The 26,236-nt window shown below is 39.6% G+C and overlaps 1 protein-coding gene across 3 annotated transcripts; it reads left to right on the forward strand.

The window, feature by feature from the left end:
- Nucleotides 1-564: 564 nt before the first annotated feature.
- ASMTL (acetylserotonin O-methyltransferase like) lies at nt 565-26,236 on the forward strand. 3 transcript variants are annotated; one of them, XM_048324166.1, is made up of 14 exons: nt 565-715; nt 1,704-1,835; nt 3,524-3,571; nt 4,213-4,277; nt 5,275-5,336; nt 7,311-7,419; nt 11,170-11,596; nt 14,502-14,664; nt 16,438-16,622; nt 18,333-18,462; nt 19,600-19,743; nt 20,241-20,363; nt 25,032-25,087; nt 25,567-25,652. In XM_048324166.1, the coding sequence occupies exons 1-13, from the start codon at nt 623-625 to the stop codon at nt 25,085-25,087; spliced, it is 1,737 nt and encodes a 578-aa protein (XP_048180123.1). In that variant the 5' UTR covers nt 565-622; the 3' UTR covers nt 25,567-25,652. The 3 variants fall into 3 exon arrangements, with proteins under 3 accessions (XP_048180123.1, XP_048180116.1, XP_048180110.1); XM_048324159.1 differs by lacking the exon at nt 25,032-25,087 and having other exon boundaries at nt 25,567-26,236; XM_048324153.1 differs by lacking the exons at nt 25,032-25,087; nt 25,567-25,652 and adding an exon at nt 22,458-23,738 and having other exon boundaries at nt 566-715.

The following is a 26,236-nucleotide window of genomic DNA, read 5'->3' on the forward strand; positions in this document are numbered from 1 at the left end:
GAGCTGGGGTTGTTAAGCCTGGAGAAAAGGAAGCCCAGGGGGGACGTTATCACTCTCTACAACCACCTGAAAGGAGGCTGTAGCCAGATGGGGGTCGGCCTCTTCTCCCAGGCAACCAGCAACAGGACAAGAGGAAATGGCCTCACGCTGTGCCAGAGGTTTAAGTTGGACATCGGGAAAAATTTCTTCACAGGCAGGGTGACTGGACACTGGAATGGAATACCCAGGGAGGTGGTGGAGTCACCATCCCTTGACATAGTTAAGGAAAGGCTGGACGTGGCACTCAGTGCCATGGTCTATTGACATGGTGGTGCTCAGTCATAACTTGCACTCGATCTCAGAAGCCTTTTCCAGTCTGATTGATTCTGTGTTTCAAGCCTGCCGTCAGCTGGTGCGCAGCTGATGACCGGCACAGCTGCAGCCCTTCTTACCACGGCGCAGCGACTACCGAACCGCTTTCCCCACAGGCTTACGCCCCGTGCCTCCAGGACTACGGCCCCGAAGTTCCCCATTCCCTCCCCGGCCCGGCTCCGCCCCGCGGCCCCGCCGCCACATAAGGCCGCCGCCTCCTCCCCGCCTCCGAGCAGCGCGGAGCAGAGGTTGAGGACCGGCGGCCGCCGCCATGGTGTTGAACCCGGTGCTGGGGAAGCTGGTCAGCAAGCGGGTGGTGCTGGCCAGCGCCTCGCCGCGCCGGCAGGAGATCCTCACCAACGTGGTGAGTGCGGCCGGCAGCCGCTCGCCTCGCACGGCCGGGGACTGTGGGCAGCGGCGGCTGCCAGTGCCGGCCCGGGCCCGCGGGGCCCGACGCCTCCCGGCCCGCCCGCCCCATGAGACCAGCGGGAGGGGAGCGGGCGGCATGAAGGAGATGCCTCCTTTCTGAAATGCACTAGTGGAGAGCAAAGGAGGCCGTAACCTGTCAGTCAGGCCGTTCAGCTCCTGTGGAGGAGCGTGTCGGCCTCACCGGGCGGGCTGCGGGAGGCTTTTGATTAGTACTTGCGTATTACCTGCCCAGCTTAGGTTGCTTGGTATTACCATTCTTAATAATTCAACTGATAAATTGAGCTTAAGTGGAAGGAATAACTTAAAAATACAGATGTGTGGAGAAGCACAGAGGTTCAGTCATGCACTGAGTTATTAGAAACATAGCCTGCCTGCTGGGTGTAGTAAATGTACAAGTGTAACATAGAGGCAAAAAAATGGAAGAATAGTTGGGGTTTCTTTTGACAAAACCAATCAGAAACTGTCCGGTTTTGTTTTCTGTTTATCGTGTGTATAAAGGCAGATAAAGTGCAGTAAAGCTCCTGTAAGAATTTGCACTGTTGCAGTAAAGTGTTATGGATGGATTCAATAAAAAAAAAAAATCCAGTAGTATAATCTTTTGTTTCTGAAGTGTGTACGTTTATACTGTTAGTTTTTGTATGATGAGAATAATGACGTGATGATTAGGTTCTAATAAATAAGGGTAGAATCAAATACACACACCTGTTTTGACGTTCTATCTGATTTTGTTTTAGATTGCTTGCAAAGTGTACGTATGCACTAAACACTGATAGGAGCACTGGGGGGGTTTTTCTGTGTGTGTTTGGGGGGAGGTGTGTTAAAGTGGAAAAAGCAGATGTCAAACTTTCTACTTGTTTAATATGCCTTGGGAGCAATGTTTAATAACGAGGTCAGATTGACTGCATCACTTTCCTGTGTTACAGGGTCTGCGTTTTGAGGTGGTTCCATCCTGGTTTAAGGAGACACTTGAAAAGTCATCTTTTACAGCCCCTTATGAGTATGCTGTGGAAACAGCAAAACAGAAAGCTATTGAAGTAGCAAACAGAATGCATGTAGTAAGTTACGATTATAGCAATGAGCTTTTTGGCTTTAGGTGATGCATTTTACTGTGACTTAATTTGCTTGCACTGTTTAAGTGATCCCTGAGTCCTTTCTCTCCACTGAAGGCTAATGAATGCTTTCCTGTCATTTGTGAAAGACAGTGTCTTGAAATTGCCTAATCAAAAGTCTCATGCCTGCAGTTCAGGCTTTCCACAAACTGAAGTGGCCTGCATCTTTTGTCAGCATCACACCTAGTCTTGTGTGGGATATATATTCCATAGTTCCTTTGAACAGTCAGGTATATGGCTGACCTCATTCTAGGTATTTGTTGATTGTAGAGACAGACTCCATGGAAAAACTCTGATGTGATTGCAGTGCTTTGCTGTATCTTTCACTGATCGAGTGACAAGAGTAACTCAGAAACTCTGAGTATAGGGGTACTGGAGGAAAGCAGAAGAAGAATTACTGTTGCTTTGCCAGAATGTTTTAAACCAGAATTTGTCTTTTTAATTTTAAGAAGGGAAAACTTGATGTGATTTTATCCAAACCAGTGATGCAACTTACACTATCAGTGGTATTTGACTTACGGCCTTGGCTGTGATCACTGTTTGAGCACATAAGGCTCTTTGCTACCAGAACCTATTTAAAAGTCTAGCTGATTAAATCTCACAAAATGGACTGTAATAATTTCTTAGTAACAAAGCTCTGAAAGAGAGGGGTATGTTTGTTGATCCTATACTAGTGGCAGAAAAAGAATGTTGAACACTTTAAATGAGCAGTGTTGCCAGATGTCACCATTCTTCAAAGCAAATATTGCATGATCTCCAATGTAAATCGTTACCCAGGATTCTGTCAACTACTTTCTGGACAATGGCACAACATCGGAGAGTGGATTTTAAACCCACCCTCACTAAATGACTTACTTTGGGCTTTCATTGCAAAACACTGTGCTGGTGATAATGCTAGTTCAGTGGATTTCAAAATGCTTCTTCATACAGGAATTACAAGAATTAACTCCAGGCATCATTAAACAATTTAAAGCACATCAACAATCTTTCTCTAGAAGAGTAGCCTCCCTATAAATGTTGTATTATGGTAGTCACACTTGCAGACAGATTTCATGTCATGCTGTGTTAAGTAAGAGTTATGTACTTTATAATATGAAAGTAAATAAAAGCTATAAGGACAGGTACAGTTTAAAGTCAAGAAAAGTCTACAAGGAATTTTACATGCCACTACCTCTCATATTCAGAAAACAGACTGTGTATGTTCCCTTTCAAGAGAAAAAAAGTGTAGCTAAAAAAATGGGGTTTATTTTTCAGTAAAATTTTGCTTGGAAGAATGATCCTAGAGGGCTGTATTCTCTGGCTTCCAAACATTAGGTACTTCCTTTAAAAGAATTGTTTGCCACCTTGAAGACCAGATGGAGTTTTGAGAATGCACTTTATTTCCTGGATGCATTTATTCATCAGTAATATATTTGGGCAAATTTGTGGTTTGAGAATGGTCTGCTCAAGCCTCACTTTTATGGTAATGTAAATGATTACTATTTTGGAAACAGTGCAAAAAGAGAAACAGTGTCTTGTTTTCAGGTCAGTGTAGAGCCCTACTTCTAAACTAGTAAACTGCTATTTTCTTACCTTAAAAGGTTTTCTTCTCTTTGCATCTTCTCACAAATGCCTTTTTTTTTATGCCTTTGCAGAAACATCTGAGAACACCTGATGTTGTCATAGGAGCAGACACTATTGTGGTAAGAAGTCTTCAGTTATTTAGCACTACTTTAATTTATGATGAGCGTAGGAAATACTTGTATCTTTGGGTTTAAAGTTTGAAAGCTGCCTTCATTGAAGTTATATCTGCATTATATTACATCTTTTGGGGTTTGTGGCTGTGGCTTTTAGGGTTTTTTTTTTCCCCAACAAGATAACTTTTGAAATCTTGAGAGCTAGAAGCCTTGCTACTGGTTTTGGGGATACTAACACTGCTGTAAGTATTGCATTGGATCATCTTATATGTAATGGAAATTGAAATTCTCAGGTGATTTGCCTGTCAAGAAGTCCAGATCATGGGAACTGTTCAGTGTTGTGCCTTATAGGAGGTCACTACACCTGACATCTTCACAGAGACAGTGACCTGTTAAGGGCAGAAAAAGTTGAATTTTTCTTTTGTTTGAGAGCTGCAGTCACTGGAGAGTAGAGTGTGGTACTCCTGTACTTGACACTAAATTACCTGTTCTACCAAAGTGTCTGTGGTTCTTGCTCTACTCAATAAACTCAAGTTTGAAGCCCTGGCTGAAATCATGGTTTAAACATAATTTATGACCTCAATCCTGTAATACTCTGACTCAAAAGTAAGAAAAAGCAGCACACTCACTCTGTCGTTCTGTTTTAGTCTGTGGATGAGCAGATCCTGGAGAAACCAGTTGATAAGCAAGATGCCTACAGGATGCTGTCAAGGTCTGTAGTTTTAAGTAAGAGATGAAATCTGAAGATTCAATTTCTCCATCACCTAGATTCTCAAAAGGGTTCCACAGAAGGGATACATGCAAATTTTCTTGGGTTTTGTTTTGTTTGTTGTAAGTTTAGTAGGTCAATGTCTTAATTAGGGATATGAAATGCACTTAATATTAGCTTTTTAGAACTCCCGGAAAAAATGCAGACAAAATGATGCATCTTTGCATCTATCTAAAGTGTCAAATGAAAATTTTCAGTGTTTCATCTTACAATTCAGTGTGGAATCTTGTGGGGAACAGAGCATGTGAGATGCTTCTGATCACATCCAAACATATCTTGGCTAATCTTTATGAGGCTATTCTTTAAACAGTCTCTTCAAAGATTCACATTGCCTTGCTATTATACATCTACTGCTTACACAGCAGATAATAAAGTCCTCAGAACTAATTGGCCACAGCGTGGCACTCCAGAGCCACTACAGGAGAGAGCCAGGGACAAGGAAATTTGGGCTCTTCCTCTACACTCTAGCTTGCCATGGGATCTCTGGGGGCCAGTCTGAATGAAAGGAGAACATATGCTCTAGTTCCCCATTACATGTTTAGTCTGAGTTGCATCACCTAGGATTTATTACCAGCTTTCAGTGAAGATGGTCGTAACAGTAGTGTTTATGCCAATTGGCCTTTTCTAATGCTTTTGGAATAGTCACTTTCCTGATGTACAGTGATTGAGCTGATACCATGGACTACTTTTATACAAATGGTATTTTGGAGACTTGAAATGACTGCAGCTTTTGATAGTGGTTTTTTTATGTGGTTATTTTTTTGTTTGTTTTGACAATGTCTTTTCACTGATACTGAAATAAAATGTATTTGTTTGGGGCACATGTCAGATACATTGAATGATATATTAATGTAGTGATCTGCTTCTCAGGCTGTAGCATTATAATCATGTAGAACATTTAATAAGACTGTTGCTTAATGGATATTTTTTTCCCTGGCAGGTTGAATGGGAAAGAGCACAGTGTTTTCACAGGAGTGGCTATTATACACTGCCACAGTAAAGGTACACATAATTTTATTACAACTCAGTATTTGTATTAAAAATTTCTCCCATTATAGCTTGTACAGGTAAAGAAACAGGATGAAGATGTTTCATATACAGTCTGAATTGGTTTTCTCCTCAGGAATTACCTTATCAAAATATAACTTAAAGACTCCCCACTAAAGCAAAACTTCTTCCTCTATTCAGTTTTCACACAGGAAGGAAAGTGACAAAATACAATGGAGTTTAGAAATACTGTCTCTGAAAGCTACGAGACTATTCCAAAGGCCAGTGTAAGTTGTGGAATATTCTAAATTAAGTTCAAGTAAGGTACTACAGACTGTGAGACTGAGCTGAATGTGATCCATATCAACTTTATTCTGTGTTGTGTTTACACCAGGTGAGGCTTAATGTCTCAGACTGTTAAGAGGCTGTAGGGAGCAATACACCAATGTTCTTTATCAGATAGTTTATTGAGAAAGTGAGTGGTTTTTATGTAAACAGTACCATTAATATAAGTTGAGGAGTATTTGAGGGCCATCATCTGATAATTGTGTCAATAGTCTTTATAGTAGAGCTTTTGCAGGCATCATTTCTGTGACATTTCACTGGACAAAGTCTTTCTGTAGACAAATTAACAGTTTTTACTCTTTTCTGGAATGATTTCTCTTAACTCTTGTAAAAGAGAATTAAAGTTAGTGATGTGGTACTGCTAGTATAGTAGAGGGAGAGCTGCTGCAAAAGAAATAAAACGTTACCAAGGGGGTCCTGTGAGCAACCCAGCAATGTAAATAATGCCTTCAACTGTTTACTCTAGGAAGAAAGTTAAGTGCACTGAACTGTAGCAGTGATGCTATAACAGCACATCTCATTTGAAGTTTACAAATTTGAACTGCATCACAGTCAGATGAATAAAAATACCTTTAGTCTGCATATTCCCCAAGACATGCAATCAATTGAAGAAGTTTTGTAGAATACATTTGTAGTTGCAGTTTATTGTTACAATGTGTTTCTTAACTTGTTAAAGATGAAATTTCCATTTTGAGCTGATTAGAACTTTTTATCATACTGAAAGACATGGTAATCTGTCTCCATATGCACTGATTTTCTTATTTCATCTGGGTCATTAAATGTTTGGCTGGTTTTTTTTTCACACTACCACCATTAGAAGTTGGTTAGCATTCTTCCCTTGGTCTGTACTGTAGATATTTCTTACTCCTCCTCAAGCATTTCCACTGCTACCAGAACTATGGTAACAGGAGATGCTGACCTTGGTGTTTATAGAAAAGAGTAGAGAGAGCTGCTAATCTGTAATGTGCACACTCATTTGTGCAAGGCTGTTACCTTTTGAACATGTTTTAGGAAAGTCTCTGTCTGCAGTGACAGCAGGGTCACAGTGTACCACGTGCAGCAGGGTCCATACCCAGGTGTGCAGTACTTTATTGCACCTTCCCTCAGCCACTTCCAGCTACAGAAGTCTGAAATAATCTTGTCATCTCTTGAGAGATATGAAGATGAGTGATGGTTCCTGATGGGACTGCTGGATACCCAAGTCTGAAGTGCAGGTGCAGCTGCATGTTCCCACTTTTATTGCAGCTACATGTTGAACTCTGATGTGTTGTTAAGAGTTCTTCGACAACAGTCATAAAGTTGGAAGGGTGATTATAGCCTTCTTTGTACTCACTGCTGGATGTGTGTGCCAGCACCCATAAATAGCTTTGTGTAAGCATTGTTAATTTAAGATTATCTTCCACACAGGAAGAGCAGTGTGTTAGCCCTGAGCCAGGATGGCAGGGGTTGAAAATGCAAACTTTTACTGTCTTGGGAAAGTTGAGTCCACTGTACCTAAAGAACATTATTAGTCATTTCATACATCTGTGTAATATATTTAATTTTTCTCAAGCAGAATTGTTAAGTGATTAAGAAATAAAACTTAGATGTTATGCTCTCTAAGCCACAATTCCTGTTTCTAATAAGGCCTCTTCCTTTCTGTAGACAATCAGCTAGAGATGGACATCACTGATTTCTATGAAGAGACTAAAGTAAAATTTTCTGAGCTGTCTGAAGAGCTCTTATGGGAGTACATTCATAGCGGGGAGCCAATGTAAGTAAGACCCTGATGCCACCACACAACACTTGAGAATAGGCCTTAGGGTACATTAAGCCACCAGTGTAAAAAAAATGTTCTGTGACATTTTGCTGTGTGTATGATAAATGATAGCATGGGTGATGCAAGGTCACTATTCTTTTGTTCTTTTGTGAAGCTGTCATTTCTTCAGTGAAAGTGAGCTACCTTTTTAGAACCCTAATGAATCTGTAAAGTGAAGTCTTGAAATATTCTGGATTAGAGCAAGTGCTTGTGCAGTATACAATTATTTCTCTGTTAGCAGAGGCATTCAGGGATCTTTGATGCCTGAGACAAGGTATAGTTTTCATTATAAACAGGTGAAAAGAGTGAGTGTGGGATAATCAGGGCATCGTGGAACTGTATTGGAAGAAGATAGAACTCAGTGTATTTAGTCTATCAAAATTACTGCTCTGATGCAAGGAACACCAGCTTAATTTTCACTTATCCTTGTGATAAGTGAAAACACAGTTTGTGTGTTCCTATGCCAAAATTGTCCTTTAGCTTATGTGTACCTGCTACACTGGTAATAAGATTACTGACCTATATAGGCAGCATTTACAAAGACAATATACCAGACAACAGTGATTCCATGGAAGAAATAGGATGAGAACAGAATGCCTATTACTACTCCTAAGATGAAGTTCACTAGATTGCTAAAAAAAAAAAAAAAAAAAAATATATATATATATATATAAAAGAAAAAGTACTTATTTGGAGACAACAAGGGAAAAAAGGACTTTGTCTTTCTTTTGCGTTAGCTGAAGCCTTGTGAAGGCATAGTTAGGACTGTGGACTGCATATCAAGTGATCTGATATGAACTTTTGTCTCTGTAGCTTCAATTCTGGCCATGTAAGAATATAAATCGTGGTGGTTTTTAAACTCATTTGTGCTATAAAACAATAAAGTCATGTTTTACTAGGGAAAGAGAAACCAGTGTAGACTTTGGACATACTTCAATGCTTATCTGTAAATGAGGCATACTTTGTGAACATGTAAGGTTCACAGTTTATTGAATAGACTGATATTAAATTGGATTATATGGAGAGAATGTTTTGGCAAGACTACAGCTTGAAACAAATTCCTAAGTAGGTTTTTGGAAGGTGATGTTTACTATGCTAATTAGTATGATGCTTAGATTTAGTGGGTCATAAAGTTTCAGTTTGAAGGAGAAATTACCATGGATTTTTAGGAAGAATGTCAGATTGAAAATAATTTTGGAATATTCTGAGTACTTCCTCTGGGAGCAAATATGCTTTAGCAGTGCTTTGCTGCAGCAAAACGGCTCATGAGCAGTGCTGGGTCATTCTGTTCATTCTGCTAAACAGGCTGTGTGACATCAAGGGTTTCTCAGGGACCAAAGGTTCAGAGAATGTATTTCATTACTCTCTTAGGCAGAAGCCAATTGATCTTTGTTTATATAATCCTGAGGATAGGAATTTGTTCTGACTTTGCAAAGGAGCTACTAAACACAGTGTCCTATAAATTTTGCAAAGCACTAAGAAGTATTTCACAGCACTTTTTTTTGGTTGTCTGTTTTTGTTCCCTCCTCCATGGCCACTCATACAGGTTACACGCCTATATGCATACAGGTTTTTCTAAACACTGTATTGCTGTCAAGTGACCATTTCTTACTTTAAAAAAAACCAACTAAATGGCGAAGTAATTTTCTGTAATAATATAAGACTTAATAATCACATGAAAAAATAAAAGAAAAATTACTAATGCTACTGAGGATTAGATTGAGTTCTTCTTGTAGCAAGAAGAAAATTGGCATATAGTATTTAAGTCAATCACTGGTGACAGAGACTAATACTAGAAATACATAGCTGACCTAAAGTATGGGTAAAAAAAGGCGGGGAAATTGCTGTCTCAAGGTAGTCTTTGGTGAGGCTATAAAAACCCTTAAATTTTGGCTGCAGAAAGATGTTTTGCTTCTTGTTTTATTCTTGTTCCTCTTTCTAACCAAGGATTTTCTGCTTGCAGGCAGTGTCTCTTTCTTCTTTTCTGTCTATCTGTAAAAAGAAGGCTGTACCACAGTAATCCTAACTGTTTTGGGCTTGTATAATGAGTAGACTTAGTTTCTGCCAACCTCTTTGACCCAGCTTTTTATTTTCTAGTCTTTCCCTTATGAACAACTTTCTCTCTCTGCTTACAACTTCTAGCCTGAAAATCCTATGTGGTTTTAGTAGCTCTCATCTGATGGCAGTGAAACCAGAGGACCCTACTGCAGTCTGGGAAGAAGGTGATGACAGAGCCTAGAGCTCTACAGTTTGACTTCACTGGGAAGTAATAAAATGTAGAATGTAAATATTTTCTTCAAGATCCAATCCCAGAACATAAAGTGTTGTAGAAAAATAAACGTGTGGCCAGTTGTGTTAATGTTCTTGCTGGGAGTATGATACTGCTGCTTTTGATAGTCCTAATGTTTTTTGCCTCCCTGTAAGCGTATACCAAAATGACTGCAACTTCATTTAAAAATGAGAAGACATTTTAGTCATTAAAATAATCCTAATTTAGTTGATGTAAGTCATAAGAATGTCATTGTTTAAATTATTACTTCTTTTTTAACAAAGTTATAAGGTAGTGCATACAATGCAAGATTAAAGGAAAATCTCTATTCCCCAATTTATAGCAATTCAGAAAATCCTACTTGTTGGGACACCAATTCCTCTGTTTGTTTTAGGATGCTATTAGAAATGGAATCCAGAGATAAGTACTAAAAATAAAGAGCTGTTCCTGATCAAATCTAAGGTTAAAAAATTAGCAATATTTTTTTGTGTAGTAACCTTCTTTCTCATGCATAAGATTGCATAATTCCGTGCTACCTTAAGTTAATGGATCTGAGGCTGACTGACCTTTAGTTTCTAAGCTTGCTGACGTAGCTTTCAGCTTCTGTTGTTATGAGGAAACATACTTTTAACTGCCTTGTTCCTTGTACGAGAACAGTAAAATTGTTGGGTCTACAGCAGCTTATCTGACTTGTATGTATTTCCATTCCACTCTGTGGAATTTGCGTAATTACGCCCATTGTGCCAAATTACCAACATTACCATGACATCTAAGAGCACAGTGTTGTGAACCACAACTCTGCTTCTATCTCGGTGGTTACACAAGAGATGGATAGGGCTAAATGGAGTAGTGGATCTTGTTTGAATAAGTTGCTCTTTCCCAAGAAAATGCTGTCTTCCCAATCCTCATTTCAGGTATTCCTGTGACTGAGATCTGCAAGACACATTCTACAATCATTTGAATTCTAAGGGGTCATCTTTGTTGAGCTCCTTTGGGACCTAACATTCCTAAAGGCTTTTCAGCCTCTTGTGGAATTGAGTGAGGGTCAGTATGCATCTGGTGACCCAGTGGCAGTGTTGGTCTTGGTGACACTTACTGTTACCTTTTTGGTAGCCACGACTTGGCAAATGCTGGGTACCCTGTGACAGCACACTCTGACTGCAGTCACCTGCTGCTTAGGTGACTGCGGCACTTGCGCTGACTGAAGCATCAAGACCTTTGGCTAGTCACCCTTAGTGGAAATACTGATCCTTATATTTATCTTGGGATTTAGAAATTGAAGTGTTGAGCCTAGCTAGTAGATTTAATCTGCTTCTGACTCAGGTACACTAGTTTTTATTCCAGCCTCTGCAGTACTGGTGGATTATTAGTGTTCTGTGATACCTCCACCCTTAACCTTAATTAGATCGATGCTGTTTTTGTTTTCTCTTCCCCAGGGACAAAGCTGGTGGATATGGTATCCAAGCCCTTGGTGGAATGTTAGTTGAGTATGTCCATGGAGACTTCTTGAATGTGGTGGGATTTCCTCTGAATCACTTCTGCAAAAAGCTAGCAGAATTGTACTATCCGCCCTCTAAACATAATGTACAACGTAAAAAGTACGACTCTATCCCTTCTGTGGACACTTTTGAGAACCAAAGTGATGGAGAAAGTGAATCTTCAAATTTCACAAAGCAGAAAGGTGCTAGTAAGTTGGACAGCAGTGGGATGCATTCCTCAGAAGCTGTTTACGCTTCTGAAAACAGTTCTGGTGTCAGAACTGGTTTTACAGTGCCTTTGGAAGATCAGAATGGAGTGTCACAGAGTGCAGCAAAACTTCCATCCAAAATTCTAGAGCTGATGGACGGTTTTAGAGCTTCAAAGGTAAGGGAAGAAAATATAAAACTACTTGTTACATTGTAGTCTGATACATTTGTTTCACTGTACTCCAGTATGTACCAGTTATGTGAAATACTTGAGCTGGGGAAAGAATGTATTAATAATTAGTAAAAAAGGACCACTGAAGTTCTGGAGAATCTAAGATAGCTGAAGCTTCTGGTGCAGTGCAAACATTGTTGGGTTTGGTTTTCTGTATTTGTTTTTATGTGTTCTATGAAATGTCAGTTACCTATTTGATAATTTTTTCTCTTGAGTTGAGAGGGAAAAGAAGTTGGAGATTTTTTTTTTTTGCTGATCAGAAGGGTACAACCAAGCTGGAATTTACTCTGCAGAGAAAACATTTAATGTGGTTAACTCACCTGACTTAAAACTGTGACAAAAATTGTATATATTATATTTCCTTTCTAACTTCTAATGCTTTGCATTAGAATTCTGTGGAAGATACTAATTTTTTATTGCCTCTTAAGAATAATATTTTTTAATAACCTGTTTCATGTTCCATGTGTGTTTAACTGAATATCCATGCTGTATCTGATGGAGGCATACTCATAACAGCTCACAAACAAGGTCACATGCTCTGTGTATCAGCCAAGCATGATGAGAAATGCATAGGTGGACATTTTAAGTACTCCCAGATTTTCTACTCATAGTTCCAGTGTAGCAAGGACAATAGTGAAGAAGAAATGAACAGTGATCATTCTAATAGATCACTGGTCTCCATCAAGTTATTTATGTTTTAGGAAGAAGTGAAAAAAAGTGCTAAAGTGGCAGTGAAATGCAAACTTGGAAATAAAGATATGACAGCTTTAAGGTGAATGGAGGGAGGCACACCAGACAGTGAACAATAGTTTTGCTGAAACAGTGGAGAGTTGTGCTCAGCTCTGAAGGAAGACTGTAGTGTGATCATGTGGTGTAGATCTGTGGGCATGCTGCTTGCAGGCATGTGCTGCTTGCAGGCATGCAAAGCTATGCTGAGAGGTTTGGAATAAAGTGGCTTTGAGGTTGCTGCATTTGTGAACTGCTTGTGTATCCATAGGGAGCAGTGTATTTGAATGGGTGAGATGATGCTTAGCATTTCTTCAATTCAAATAAAAATAAATATGGAAAATCATCAGCATGTGGTTGTACATTACTTATACTGTTTACAGTGATGTGATGCTGAATTCCATTTTGTGCAGTGAAAGACAGTGGAGGCAGGAAATAAAAGGAGGAGCTTTGCTTTCCCACTACTCCAGTGTAAAGTCATAGTATAAAGTACTGAATGGTGTGTTGAACTAGTCGGATTTATTTTTTTGGTCTTCATCATGGGTCTTGGTAAAATTACCAGTAGCAATGTATTGTGATGTGACAAAACTCATCTTTCCATTTGTGGAATAGGTTTGAGCAAACAAAAGCATTTATTTCCACAAAAACTCTAAAGTTTTTTTCATTTTGATTCTTGAATATTGCTTCAAGAACTTTATAAGGCAGACTAGAATCTCCTGCAGGTGAAGATGTTGCTGCCTATTTTACTCTGAACAGCTCTGTTGCAGAACAGGAGGGGATCAGGATTAAATCCTTCGAAGTTAAAAACCTTTGAAGTTTACTATGTTCCAAATTTACATAATCTGATCTGTACTCAGATCTTTCACATTTTTTCTTCTTCTTTTTTTTTTTTTTTTTTTTTTTTACACCTGAGAATTACTGAATGGTAGGTCAGCCAAGCTTTCTGCCTTATCTTCTCACCTTCTTTTTCTTGTTCTAATAGTTTACAGTTGGTATCAGTCTAAAGCCTGGACAGGTCTCAGAAGCCATCTGGTTGCAAACTAGATGTAATTGGCTCAGTATTGTGAAAGCCTGAATTATAATAAATCCCACCTGTATGTTCTTATTAGAGTAACAAAGGAAACTGTAAAAAGAGGTGAAGATGATAGAATATATAGACACCCAGTAGCAGACCTACCTCTCAAAGTTATTTCCCTTTGATTTTATTAAGCAGAATGTCAAGGCCCTTCTTCCCTTGATTACCTTTAGTTTTAAATTTCATTATAGTTACTTGCAGTTGCAAAGAAGTGGATTCTGTGATTGCTGCATTTGCCTCCATTGTTGTGCTCTCCATAAGTTCTTTGGGTTTAGGTGTTTTACCTGCTTCAGAATACAGAAATTGCAAATTAATTTTGCATGGAGAGATATATATTACCACATCTCATTAACTTTACTCTCTGGTTTAGTTAGCATATCTTTTAAAAAAGGTTCGGCTAAGGTTTTCAACTTAAGACTGCCATTGCCCATGAGCATTTCTTTACCATGAGGCACTAGCTGTTCTCTCATTCCCATTCCATGTGTACACGTCCTGTTAAGGTGTGCCAGGAGTAAAGTTGTCCTGGGAAGTTTTATTCTTTTTGTTCTTAATATTTTTTGGGTTTTTTCTTAATTTTAATATAATAAAGACCTGTATTTTAGCAACTGAAGCTGTTACGCTTAGTGGAGAGCTTTGAGTTCCTTATGTGTTGGGTATATAAAATTTAATTTGATCTTTTGGTCTTGGTTCGTATGCTTAAGAATGTTCCATAAGGTCAAACAGCCATATAGATGGGGAAGTGCTAAATAGCTGAATAAAGAAATGGGTCTTCATAAAGAAATGCGTCTTCATACAAAATTTGTAGGCTGCATTCCAGAATACTGTGAGTTCCCTTCTCTCCCAAACACTGTTACTAAACGTGCTGTTACTTGGCCAAGATACTGAAACCCTCTGAGAAGGAAGGGAGCAATTTTTAGGAGGTTCATTAAACTGGGTTGCAGTAGTTTAACAGTAGTTGTGTAGAATAATTCTAGGCAAACAGTATAGTTCTGTTTTTTTGATTGCAGTCTTTTAAATGCATCATGATAACAATTTCTTACCTACACATAGGCTCTGTTTGTAGCCTCTAAGCTGAAGATATTTGATCATCTGAAAGATAAAGGTCCAATGAAGGCTGTGGATATTGCAAATGATGTTGGAACCTCTGTATGTGGAACTGAAAGACTCCTTGATGCATGTGCTTCTCTTGGATTACTGGAGAAAACACCACAAGGTGATTAATGTATCCTCCCTGCAACTGCATGTGGTACTGAAAGACAGGCAGGACTGGAAGAGATGCTTTTAAGGTCACAGGTTCTGACTTGATATTGTGGGTAACTTGGATTTGGGGAAGAGGGGAATGGATTGTTACTCCTTTGCTTTTGTTATTAGTAGCTAGAATTGTTTCATATGGGGATAGGCTTTATGTAATGAACACATTCAGGTCTCCTTTATGGAGACTTTAGATTGTTTTTGCTCTCTGGACATAATATTGACCAAATGGCTAAGAAAAGGTTGCACAGACAGCAAGCAGTGTAACAGCTCAGATGTGTCATCTGCACTTGAATCACAACAACCCCATGCAGCACTACAGGCTGGTGGAAAAGTGGCTGGAAGGCTGCCCAGTGGAAAAGGACCTGGGGGTGTTGGTTGACAGCAGCTGAACGTGAGCCAGTGTGTGCCCAGGTAGCCAAGAAGGCTGATGGCATCCTGGCCTATATTGGCAGTAGTGTGGCCAGCGGGACCAGCGCAGTGACTGTGCCCCTGTATTCAGCACTGGTGAGGCCTCACCTTGAATCCTGTTTTCAGTTTTGAGCCCCTCTTGACAAGAAAGACACTGAGGTGCTGCAGCATGTCCAGAGAAGAGTAATGGAGCTGATGAAGGGCCTGGAGCACAAGTCTGATGAGGAGTGGCTGAGGGAGCTGGGGGTGTTACACCTGAAGAAAAGGAGGGTCAGAGGAGACCTTATTGTTCTCTACAACTACATGTAAGGGTGCTGTAGCCAGGTGGGAGACAGTTTCTTTTACAAGTAACAAAAGCAGGATAAGAGGAAACAGCCTCAAGCTATGCCAGGGGAGATTTAGATTGAATATTAGGAAAAATTTCTTCCCTGAAAGGATTGTCAAGCATTGGAACAGGCTGCCCAGGGAAGTGGCTGAGTCACCATCCCTGGAGGTATTTAAAAGGTGTGTAGATGTGGTACTTGGGAACCTGGTTAAGTGGTATACTTAACAGTGCTGGGTTAAACGTTGTACTTGATAATCTTAGAGGCTTTTCCATTGAAGTGATTCTATGTTTCTTGCTAAAATAAATGTCAAATTCCATTCCCTGCTGCAGCAGTACAGTCAGTCTTCAACAGATGATCAGGGTTTTAATAAGGAGAGTTCTGCAGTGTGTCCCTCTTCATGGGCAACTTAAATTTTAGTGCTCCTAACTGGAACAGTCCTTGAAGGTGTATGTAAGTGAGGGAGTCAGTATTAGAATTAAGTTTTTCAGTCCACACTATGTATTTCTAAGTTTCCAAGTGCATGTTTTACATAGTAAGACTTGAAATGGTGAAGTGCCAAGAAAAGGAAGTAAAGGAGTCTTTTTAACTCTGTTAGAGGACAAGACAAATGAAAAAGCCCTAAAGGCAAAATATAGTGGAGAAAGCTCGAATTCAGGGAAGAAGCCATAATCTAAACAAAAATACAGTCAAGAATGAGGAACTTCTAATACTGTCCCTTGAATATTAGGTATCTGAGATACTCTGGTTTAAAATAAAAATAATAAATCAGTGTGTATCTATATTTTCCAGCATCTAAATTCTTTTTATAAACTAAGTACTTACTCTTTTAAGAATGACAAGACTTTTAGAATGAATTACTTTTTCTGCAAAATTTGTACTACTAGATCATAAGATCAGGATTTACTAGCTATTTATGCAGGAAAATATGCCTTCAGATTTTAAACAACAGTTGTAAAGAACTGAAACAAAACTGGTTTCAATTGTTTTCTTTCCATAAGGTTACAGTAATACAGACTCAGCAAATACCTACCTGGCCTCAGATGGTAAATACTCACTTCATGGCTACATTATCCATTCTAATGATCACCTTTGGCCTCTCTTCACAAACTTGGAATCTGCTGTCAAAGAAGGGAGCAGGCAGAATCATCGAGCCTTTGGAAAGAAAGCAGATGATCTATTTAAGGTAATATAAACTCTTACTAGTATCTGAACCAGCTGTGAGGAGCCCAGAACTGACCTACGGGCAAATGGGACAGAGCTCAAAGTTTGTCGATCTCAGAAATGGTAGAACTACAATGTAACTCACTAATCCCAGGCTTCTGTTCCCTTCAACTTTAGGCTACGTAGTGGAGTAGAAGTAGTGGAACAACCACAGAATATATTGGGAAATTCAAGTGCTGAGAGAAGTTCTCCAGATGAAGTGTTCCCATCCCACTGACACACTCTCAGAACAACCTCTGGGCCTGTTTAGTTTCATACCAGTTAGTACCTTACCACACATGCACTCCTTCCATATTGGATGCCAGTCTGTTGATACTGATGTGCATCCAGTTTAGGCTGTGCTGTATAGTCAAAGCTGGTTTGTGTTGATGCAGTGGAGAAGTGATCTAACCTCCTTTATGAAGCTTTGTAGTTTTGTATAAGCTTCAAGCTGATATCTATTGCTGATAAAATTGTAATCCTTCTGCCATCTGTTTCAATCTGTGGCATTCCTTTCCCAGTGCTAGCCCAGGTGGATGTGATCAGACTGGAGAATCACTTAGGGTTATAACTAGCCTAACTTGTCGATTACCCATCTTGTGAAGCAGGTTGAGAGGCATAAATATTTGTACCTGTGTTAGCAGAGAGCTGGTACTGTGAGCAGGAGAATATGTCAGGACTTCATCTCTGACAGCACTGCTGGCTTAAATTGTGCTTCAGACTACATCCTGATGTCCTTAATTTGTATTTAACTTCAAGATGGTAATGAAGGCTTTCTCCTGAAGGAGATGTCTACATCCGTCATGTATAGTCAATGGAATGAATTAAGGACTTCTGGAGACTTAAAAGTTCTGCTAGCCTCATGTTGGTACTTAAATAACTGGAGGACAGAAACTCCTTTGGAAATCATTCAGAGTCTTTAAAGGGAGTTAAGGTACTTTGCTTCAGGATAGCTGTTGCAGTAGATGCCTAAATTTATATACAAATTAAGTGGTTTAATGTACATGAACTGAATCTCATCCTTTGTTAAACATCTGGGTTATCAACTTTGCTTGGGTGATGCTTGTGTCCAGTTTGGACCTGGGCTCCATATGTGTACAGGATGGTATGTCTGAGCAGAATATATGGCCTGTCTGTGGTACTGTGTGCATCACAGCCTGGAGATACTTCCATTTCATGATAGAGTCAAAGCCAGCCCTAACTGGTGAAATCTGTATAAAAGTGAAACGTAAAGGGATTTGTGTGTATGTATCCTTGAAAAGGTATAGGCCTGAGGTTCTGGTACTGAATGCTTGCTTCTTCCCTAATCAGAAAAAACAGTATGATCTTTAATGTTTCTGATTTATGGTATGGTCCAATTATCTAGTTATTTTCCCATCATGGGAGAATAAATGTTTGAATGAAATGAAAGCAATTTGTGAGGTTATCAAAAAGGAACACTCTTGTTTTTCTTTGTCTCCTAAATCTATCCTTTCAAGATGTCTGTGTGATCAGAATTCTTGAGGGGATGCAAAAATCTGCTTATCACTACAGCAAAGGATTTGGATGAGCAAATAGTCAGTGGCACTTTTAAAAGACCTTTTCATTTTGGGAATTCTTATGTTCACCACATTCACCTACATCCTTGGTTGTACATAGTTTTAGTTAATTAATGAAAATAAACATCAATTACTCTGCTTTCCCCCCTTTTTAGGACTATTATCACAGCCAGGAGGTAAAGCAACGTTTTATGGGTGCCATGCACAGCATTGCTCACCTGACAGCAAGAGATGTGGCTACAGCGTTTGATCTTTCACAGTTTAAATCTGCTTGTGATTTAGGAGGTATGGCTTGTAACTGAACTTCTATGCAAATTAAAGGGAAAAGCTTGATTTCGGTTCCATATTTTATTATTTAAAAGATATGTATATTTTTTACTAGAACTGCAGTAATATTATCTACTGTTATTTTTTTCTGATATTGCAATGTCAGAATAGAAGAACAGTGCAGCTAATTGAAAGTAGAGTTATATAAATGGTATATGAATGGTTTAAGATAAGTGAATGTTTGTCTCAATCAGTTACACAATTCAAGGCAGAAAAGAAGAGAGTTTGTGGCTCAGGTGATACAGCACTGGGCTGAGAGTGCCGTTTTCAGCAGTTTTGTTCTCTCCTTAGAGAGCAACAACAACTCTCCTTAGGAGAGTTGCTCTCCACTACAGCATATCCAGGATTTTCAAAAGTAATGAAAGTAGTGAACTGCCACTACTGGGGTGTCAAACTTGAAACACTGCACTGCTAGAACAAAAGTTTGGGTTCTTTTCTAGTGGGTTTGTTTTGTGTATTGTTGCAGTTATTAATATCTAAGATGTCCACCAAAATGTTGAAGACCAATGATATACCTAAAGAAACTTATTTTTAGCATTCCTTTTTTTGCCCTGTGCTTGGAGCGGCGAGAGGGAATGTTATTACCTAGGGAAAGATCCACTGAAGGAAGCACACTTTATTTTGTGCCTGGGGAGGTGGACAGCATGTCAGAGGAATTAAGCCCATACCAGTACAAGCATTGCCACTTGTGCAGAGACTCCAAAGCTTCACAATCTTTACTGTGCTGGAGAGTTTGTCAAATTCCATGTATCACTGCTTTGTAAATGCTAAACAGTTAGAGGTGCTCTTCAACAAGTAGAAGTCTTCGCCTTTTCATTTACATTTTGATACTCCCAAAAAAAGCCTGAGGTACCGATATCAAAGGTCACATTAGCAGTTCTGTGTCAGCAAGGAGTCATACCTGCATTCCACAAGCTTCAAAACCTTGCTCTAGCAATTAGGAAGTCCTGTTGCCCATGTTAGTTGTGGAGCTGACTGTCTACCTCTAGTTCTGATGGGATGTCTTTATTTTAATGTTATATACAGCCTTGTCCCAAAAATGTCTGTAAATTCTGGGAGAAAATACTTGATTTGACTTCTTTAAATTTTTAACAGGTTGCACTGGAGCTCTGGCTCATGAATTAGTACAAGTATACCCAAATCTTAAGGTCACAGTATTTGACCTTCCAGAAGTCATTGCAAACACCTCTTACTTTCAGCCTTCAGGACAACACACTGCTCCAGTGACATTTGTATCAGGTAAATGTAGCACACGATCTTTTGTCTGATTTGTTATCCTTGAGCATAGAACAGGCTCTTTTGCTGCTCTTCCAACCCCAAATATATCTTAGTACAGGGCAATGTAGGTTCAGCCATGCTAAATGGGGACATTGTATTTTTTAGTTGGTGGGGATAAAAAATGGTTGGAGAATGTGGCTAAATAAGTGTGAATTAGTAATTTTTTGAATACCACTGTGAGCAGAGGCTGCATGTGCTTGTCTGAGGCATTTCATTTCTAGACAAGTTTAACATGGTGACTACAAAGAACTTTGTCTCCTTCCCTGCTTTAGGCTTGCTCTCCATTTTTGTAACAGAATTCTTGCCTGTGATCTGCTCTTTAACTACACTTTCCTTGCCTGCAAATCAGGGCATACCTGTACCTGTTCATTCTTGTTACTTTTGTACTCTGCTGAGCACCTTGTTTTTGTAGCATGTGCTCCGTGGTTTCTGTAGGAATGTACTCTGTTTTCCAACAGGTGACTTCTTCAAGGATAGTCTTCCAGAAGCAGATCTTTACATCCTTTCTCGTGTTCTTCATGACTGGCCTGATGAAAAGATACATGTGCTATTAAGCAAGGTATCAGCTGTTTGCAGACCAGGTATGTTGTTTTTGTGATGAAAGGTGCATGTTAATGTACCTTTAATGAGTACTGAGTAATGCTTTTTTAATACGAATGTACGATATTCTTCTGTTCAATCGTAGTAGCCTTTGCTTGAATGTCTAGGTTTGCATTATGATAATACCTACTAAGAAAAAGAAGGAAACAAAGCTGCAAATAAAACTATGTATGTTAAGCTTTTACTATCATTGCAGGCTTCACATACAGCTATATCATCTCCCCAATCTCTGCCATGCCCAGTCTTACTAAGCCCTGTATAATCAATTAACTAAGCATGTGCTTATTTCTGTACATAAAATTAGCCTAACTAAAGCTCCTTTGGGTTAATCAAGAAGCAGCAGTTTGTTGTGCTGTTGGTTTGCTATCTCAGTAGTGTCCAGAATATGGTAAACTGGCTGAAATTCTGTACCACTTTATGCACACGTACCAGGAGAAATATGTAGCCTCTTTGACTTTCTACTACATTTGAATCATAGAATCATCAGAGTACCTCAAGTTGGAAGTGACCCATAAGGATACTCAGGTCAAACTCCTTGCTTCTTGAAGGACTAACCAGAACTAGTTCATACGACTAAGAATGTCATCCAGATGCTCCTTGAACTCTGTCAGGCTGGTGCTGTGACTGCATCCCTGGGGAGCCTGTTCCAGTGCTTACCACCTTCTGGGTGAAGAACCTTTTTCAAATGGCCAGTCTGAACTTTCCCTAATGCAGCTTCATTCCATTTCTTTGTGTCCCATCAGTGGTTCACCAGAGACAGCACCTCCCCTGCTACTGCTCCCTTGAGGAAGTCGTAGATGGTGATGAGGTCACACCTCAGCCTTCTGTTCTCCAGTCTGAACAGATCAGGGGACCTCAGCTGCACCTCATGAATGTTGTCCTCATGGCCCTTCAACATCTTGGTCACATACAGTGAGGCATGCAAAACTGCACACAGAATCAAATAATACACTGAGTTGAAAGGGACCCATCAGGATCCTCAAGTTCAACTGCTGGCCCTATGCAGGATACCCCAAGGGTCACACCATGTGCCTGAGAACATTGTCCAAACACCCCTTGAACTCAGACAGCCTTGGTGCTGTGATCACTTCCCAGGGAAGCCTGTTCCAGTGTCCAACCATCCTCTGGGTGAAAAGCTTTTTCCTGATACCTGACCTAAAGCTCCCCTGACTCAGCTTCATGCTGTTTCCTTGAGTCCTGTCATTGGTCACAAGAGTGAAGAGATCAGTACTTGATGCTCCATTACCCCTTGTGAGGATGTTGAAGACCACAGTGAGGTCTCCCCTCAGTCTCCTCCAGGCTGAACAAACCAAGTGACCTCAGCTGCTCCTTTTAAGGCTTCCCCTCAAGGCCCTTCACCATCCTTGTGGCCCTCCTTTGGATGGTCTCTAATAGCCTAATGTCTTTTTTATATTGTGGTTCCCAAAACCCCACACAGTACTCAAGGCAAGGCAATACCAGCACAGAGTGAGACAATTGCCAGTGTAGTGATTTCGCATCCTGTGCTTGATGCACCCCAGAACATGGTTGTCCCTTTGGATTGCCAGGGCACACTGCTGACTCTTATTCAGGCAGTATTAAAGATCAAAGAAGACAAAAAGCAGAAAAGCCTGACCACTAAGATCATCTGATTCCTTAATCCAGCTGTAGCTCTGAAGTTTGTTTCAGCAGAGAGCATGCAAAATAAGACCTAGCCCATAAACTATAATCCTGATTATGAATTATGAAAAAAAATTTGTGGGTGACTGTCTTAATCTTCTTTTGCAAAGACTGGGGTATGACAGATACTTACAGGAGTTGTTTGGTTCAAATAAAAGCAAGGCTGAGTTTAAGAGCATAGGCAGGAAGTGATCTGAACTTCTAGAGACACTGCTCTAAACTCTCCCTTCTTTTTAACAATTAAATGATTGCTTCCAGGAACAGATGACTGAAAGTAAACTTCTTTCACTGATTTCCACTGAAGACCATTTAAAAATCAGTCTGAGGGGACCTCTGTAACTGTCTCTGAGCAAAACATTTAAGTTAAAGCTAAAAATACTTAAACAGCACCACTTTTGGTTGCTTTGGAAATGCAGGAAATGCCTTGCTAGTGGCAGAAACTGTGCTTGATGAACAGAAGACACACCCTTCTGTAGCTGTGCTACAATCCCTCAGTATGACTGAAGGCAAGCAGAGAAGCGGCTCAGAATATAAACAGCTACTGGAGAAATATGGATTCACAGATGTACAAATTAAGATTACAGGAAACTTACTAGATGTGGTTCTGTGCTTCAAGAAGAGTCTGTCACTGTAGTGTACCCAGAAGCAATGTGGGATGCTGAATTTTCACCCCCTTGTGCAGTACACCCATCATCAACCAGCTTGTATGGGCAGTTTAGGAGCATTTTGGCCCTTTATCTGAAGCCTAATTGTTACAGGCCTTGGATACAAGTTGGAGTGCAGCTTCTGCAGGAGTGAATTCTATGCATTTTAAAAAGTGTCTGGGACAGGCCAAAACTCCTGCATGTGAAATACCTTAATGTCCAGTTCTTCTGCAGACTGCATTAAGCTTAGACTTGACCTAGCTGTGTACAGCATGTCAAGTTAAAACTGCCAGCTTGTATTGAGCTACATTAATACCTTATTTTTCTCAGACCTTAAAATTAAAAAGAATTCTTGCTCTGCAGTGTATTCAGTGGTTACTGCTCATTTATATCAGAAATGAAAAATTAGATAATATTAATATTAAATATTGTACCATCTGCCTGATTTGGGGATGTTAGTCCTGTTTTTTACTACTGTGTGGGACTTTACTCAAAAATATCTCAAGGACAGTCTCTTTTAAGCACTTTTTCTACAAGCAAAAGTGAAAACAGAACAAACCTCAAACATCTTCCTACAACAGCTATAACATCACAGAGGAACTTCAGCAGCCTCTGACCTCCAGCCACAGTGTGTACCTGCACAGGCTCCAGCTGAGAGCTGTTCGTATTGTGTACTATCACTTCTGGGGTTTTCTGAATATGGTTGAATGACCATATATGCTTTCTGTCTCATTAACTGAGATGAGTTTTAGGATTTATATATAAACCCTTGTATGAAAATTAAAAAATAAATGTTTCTTCATGCTTCAGTCTTTAATTGGAGAACCTATTTATAGCTTCAAGTAATTTGTCACTAATGTCACCTCTCCTAATGTTTATTTCTCTCCTGATACTTCATTGAAATTTATTTTTTTCTTTTTAAAGTGTACTTTTTAGTGGAAGCCTCTCTGGAGATAAAGGTTGCACTTTCAAACTAGCTTTCTTCTCTATCAGTTGTGAGTTTCTTGCTTGTCACTTGTACAGCAATAGTCCCAATAAACCAGTGTGAAAGAGGCTGTGCCAATACTGAATCACCAACCTCAGCAAATTAGAGAGGGTCAGTGAGGAAGGCTAAGAGTTCCATCTGCCCGGATGTTACTTAATCAGGAGTTACTTTGCTCCTTGACTAATGGGTAAAGAAAAAATGCCACAGATTCAACTCATCAGGAGAAACACACTTCCTACAGAGCATTTTAGGTGTAAAAATCAAGGAAATGTAAGACTTTACCATAGTGGGGTTTTTAATTCTTAGCAAAAGCTTTCTATGAATGGAAATTTGACTGATCTCATCTGTGCAGACATTTAAAATAGAAAAGGCCAAATATTCAACAAATGAATAAATTTGAAATGTTTCTTTTCCACATTGACATGAAGCTTGCTATTAGCTTAACAGGTTTGTATGTTGAGAGAGACTTGTTCTTGCAATCAGATCTCTCACAGTTATTCATAAAGCTCATAATGCTGTGCTTTAAGCTGCTCTAAGCTGTTTGAGTCAGAAACAATGAAATCCTAAAGTTGGCACACCTGTAACTGTCACAGACTTTAAAACTGTGCCCCTAAGTACTATGTCTCTGACTGTAAAACTTGAATAGAATGTGTCTGGCTACCACACAGCCTTCATGTACTCTGTCATTAAGGCACAACACTAAGCATTAGTCCCTTGGGCATGGTGTCTGTTGTCCTGCACCACAGGTTTGCTCTCTTGGGATAATTAAGCATTGGAGTACGTGGTCCAGGGATGTTGTGGAATCTCTGTCCTTGGAGGCTTCCATGTGAGAAGCCCTGAAGAAGCTGAGCTGATTGTAGAGCTGCCCTGCTCTGAGTGGGAGGCTGGACTAGAGATCTTCTGTGGTCTGTTTCAGTCTCAGCTGTTCTACAATCATTTGATGCAGCCTGGACACCTGGGGAATTATAAGCTTATCTTATTAATATACAAAATGAGTTTTCCAGTTGCTCTGAATATCTTTTGCTGACTGGTAGAAGGAGTGGATTTAATCATCTAACACTAAAAAGATTTTCTAAGCAATATGCATAACTGAGGAAAATTGTCCTGACATGAAGAATGAGGGGGGTTAAACTTCAAAACTTTTTGATGATTATTAAATGTCTGAGGTTTACAAGTTGGAATGGCTCTGAAGAGATTGTCTTAAAGGTCAGAAAGATATGAATGGTATGCAGCACTTAATAATAAAATCACCATGAACTGCTGCTACTTTGATCTGAGTTGGTGCAAGGCCAAAAGGCAAGTATGTATAGCAATGCTTGTTTTGTCAGTAGCCCTCTCTTGTCTTCCCTTTCCCCTCACAGGTGTGAATATGGAGAAAAAGACTGTGAGATCATTTAAGTTCTGCTTTCATCCTTAGGTTAGTCCCACCACAAAGAACTTGGGTCCTACAGAATAATGTACAGAATGTATTGAACAGAAACATTGACTTCTCCTCTGCTTCTGTAATGCTTGCCATTCTTCTTTCTGCTTGGCATCATTTCATTATGAATGTGAAGCAGCAGTATATCCCAAAGTCATGCAGCTCTATTCCTGTCTTACTGTTTTCTATAGTCCTCATGACAAGTCTGCAGAAGTCATCCCCTTTTCCCCTGAAAACAGAGACGTGCCTTGACTTGTGTTTGATCACTCCATACTGTGAAAGGGAATTTCCTGGGGTTTGTTAAGAGGAGTGGATTATTCATTTAATAGTGCATTAGTCCTTTAATAGCACAGTAAATCCATAAATGATAAAGGAAATCACCCAGGTCTTGTAGTTTGCACCCCTGTATATGGTAGCAGAAATTTTCTTGCCTGACAATGGATTAGAACTGTTGCATGCATTTGTTTTTAAATCAGGGTGTGCAGTTTTGCTGGCTGAAATGGTGTTGGATGATGAGAAGAAGAACAAGAGCACAGCTCTGCTGCAGTCTTTGAACATGCTTGTGCAGACAGAGGGAAAGGAGAGAAGTGGCTCTGAATATCAAGCCTTGCTGGAACAACATGGATTCACAAATGTTAAAATCAGAATAACAGGAAATTTATTAGATGTCATTCTCTGTGTTAAGACCTAGAAAAAATGGATTAAGTAGCAGTCTGGATGTCTTATGTTTGATGTTTTGTAATCATGCAAATACATTCTCAGCTTCCTATCAATACCATATACAAGTAATGTAACAAGAAATGTTATATCAGCTTTGTGGTGTTACTTTTAAAAAGGGAGAAAGATTGATTACATTTACTTTAGACTTCAGTAAAATGATGCCAGAGGATTCTGTGGCTGCACAACACATGAAGGACACAAATGGTGTCATCAGCCTGACGGCAGTATTCACACTGCTGAGAAATCACTGTTTCTTCATACTTGGTGCAATTAGAATAGTAGAGTTTTTAGACCAGCACACATTGCTTTGCCCTCTTCCAGGAGGTTAATGTTGGTATCATTTTAATGTCCTTTGGCCCCATCAACATCCATTTTAATATAATTTTATGTTACACCTTCTATGGTAAATAAACACTCTCTAATCAA

The sequence above is a fragment of the Corvus hawaiiensis genome, chromosome 2, assembly GCF_020740725.1.
Source record: "Corvus hawaiiensis isolate bCorHaw1 chromosome 2, bCorHaw1.pri.cur, whole genome shotgun sequence".
Lineage (NCBI taxonomy): Eukaryota > Metazoa > Chordata > Aves > Passeriformes > Corvidae > Corvus > Corvus hawaiiensis.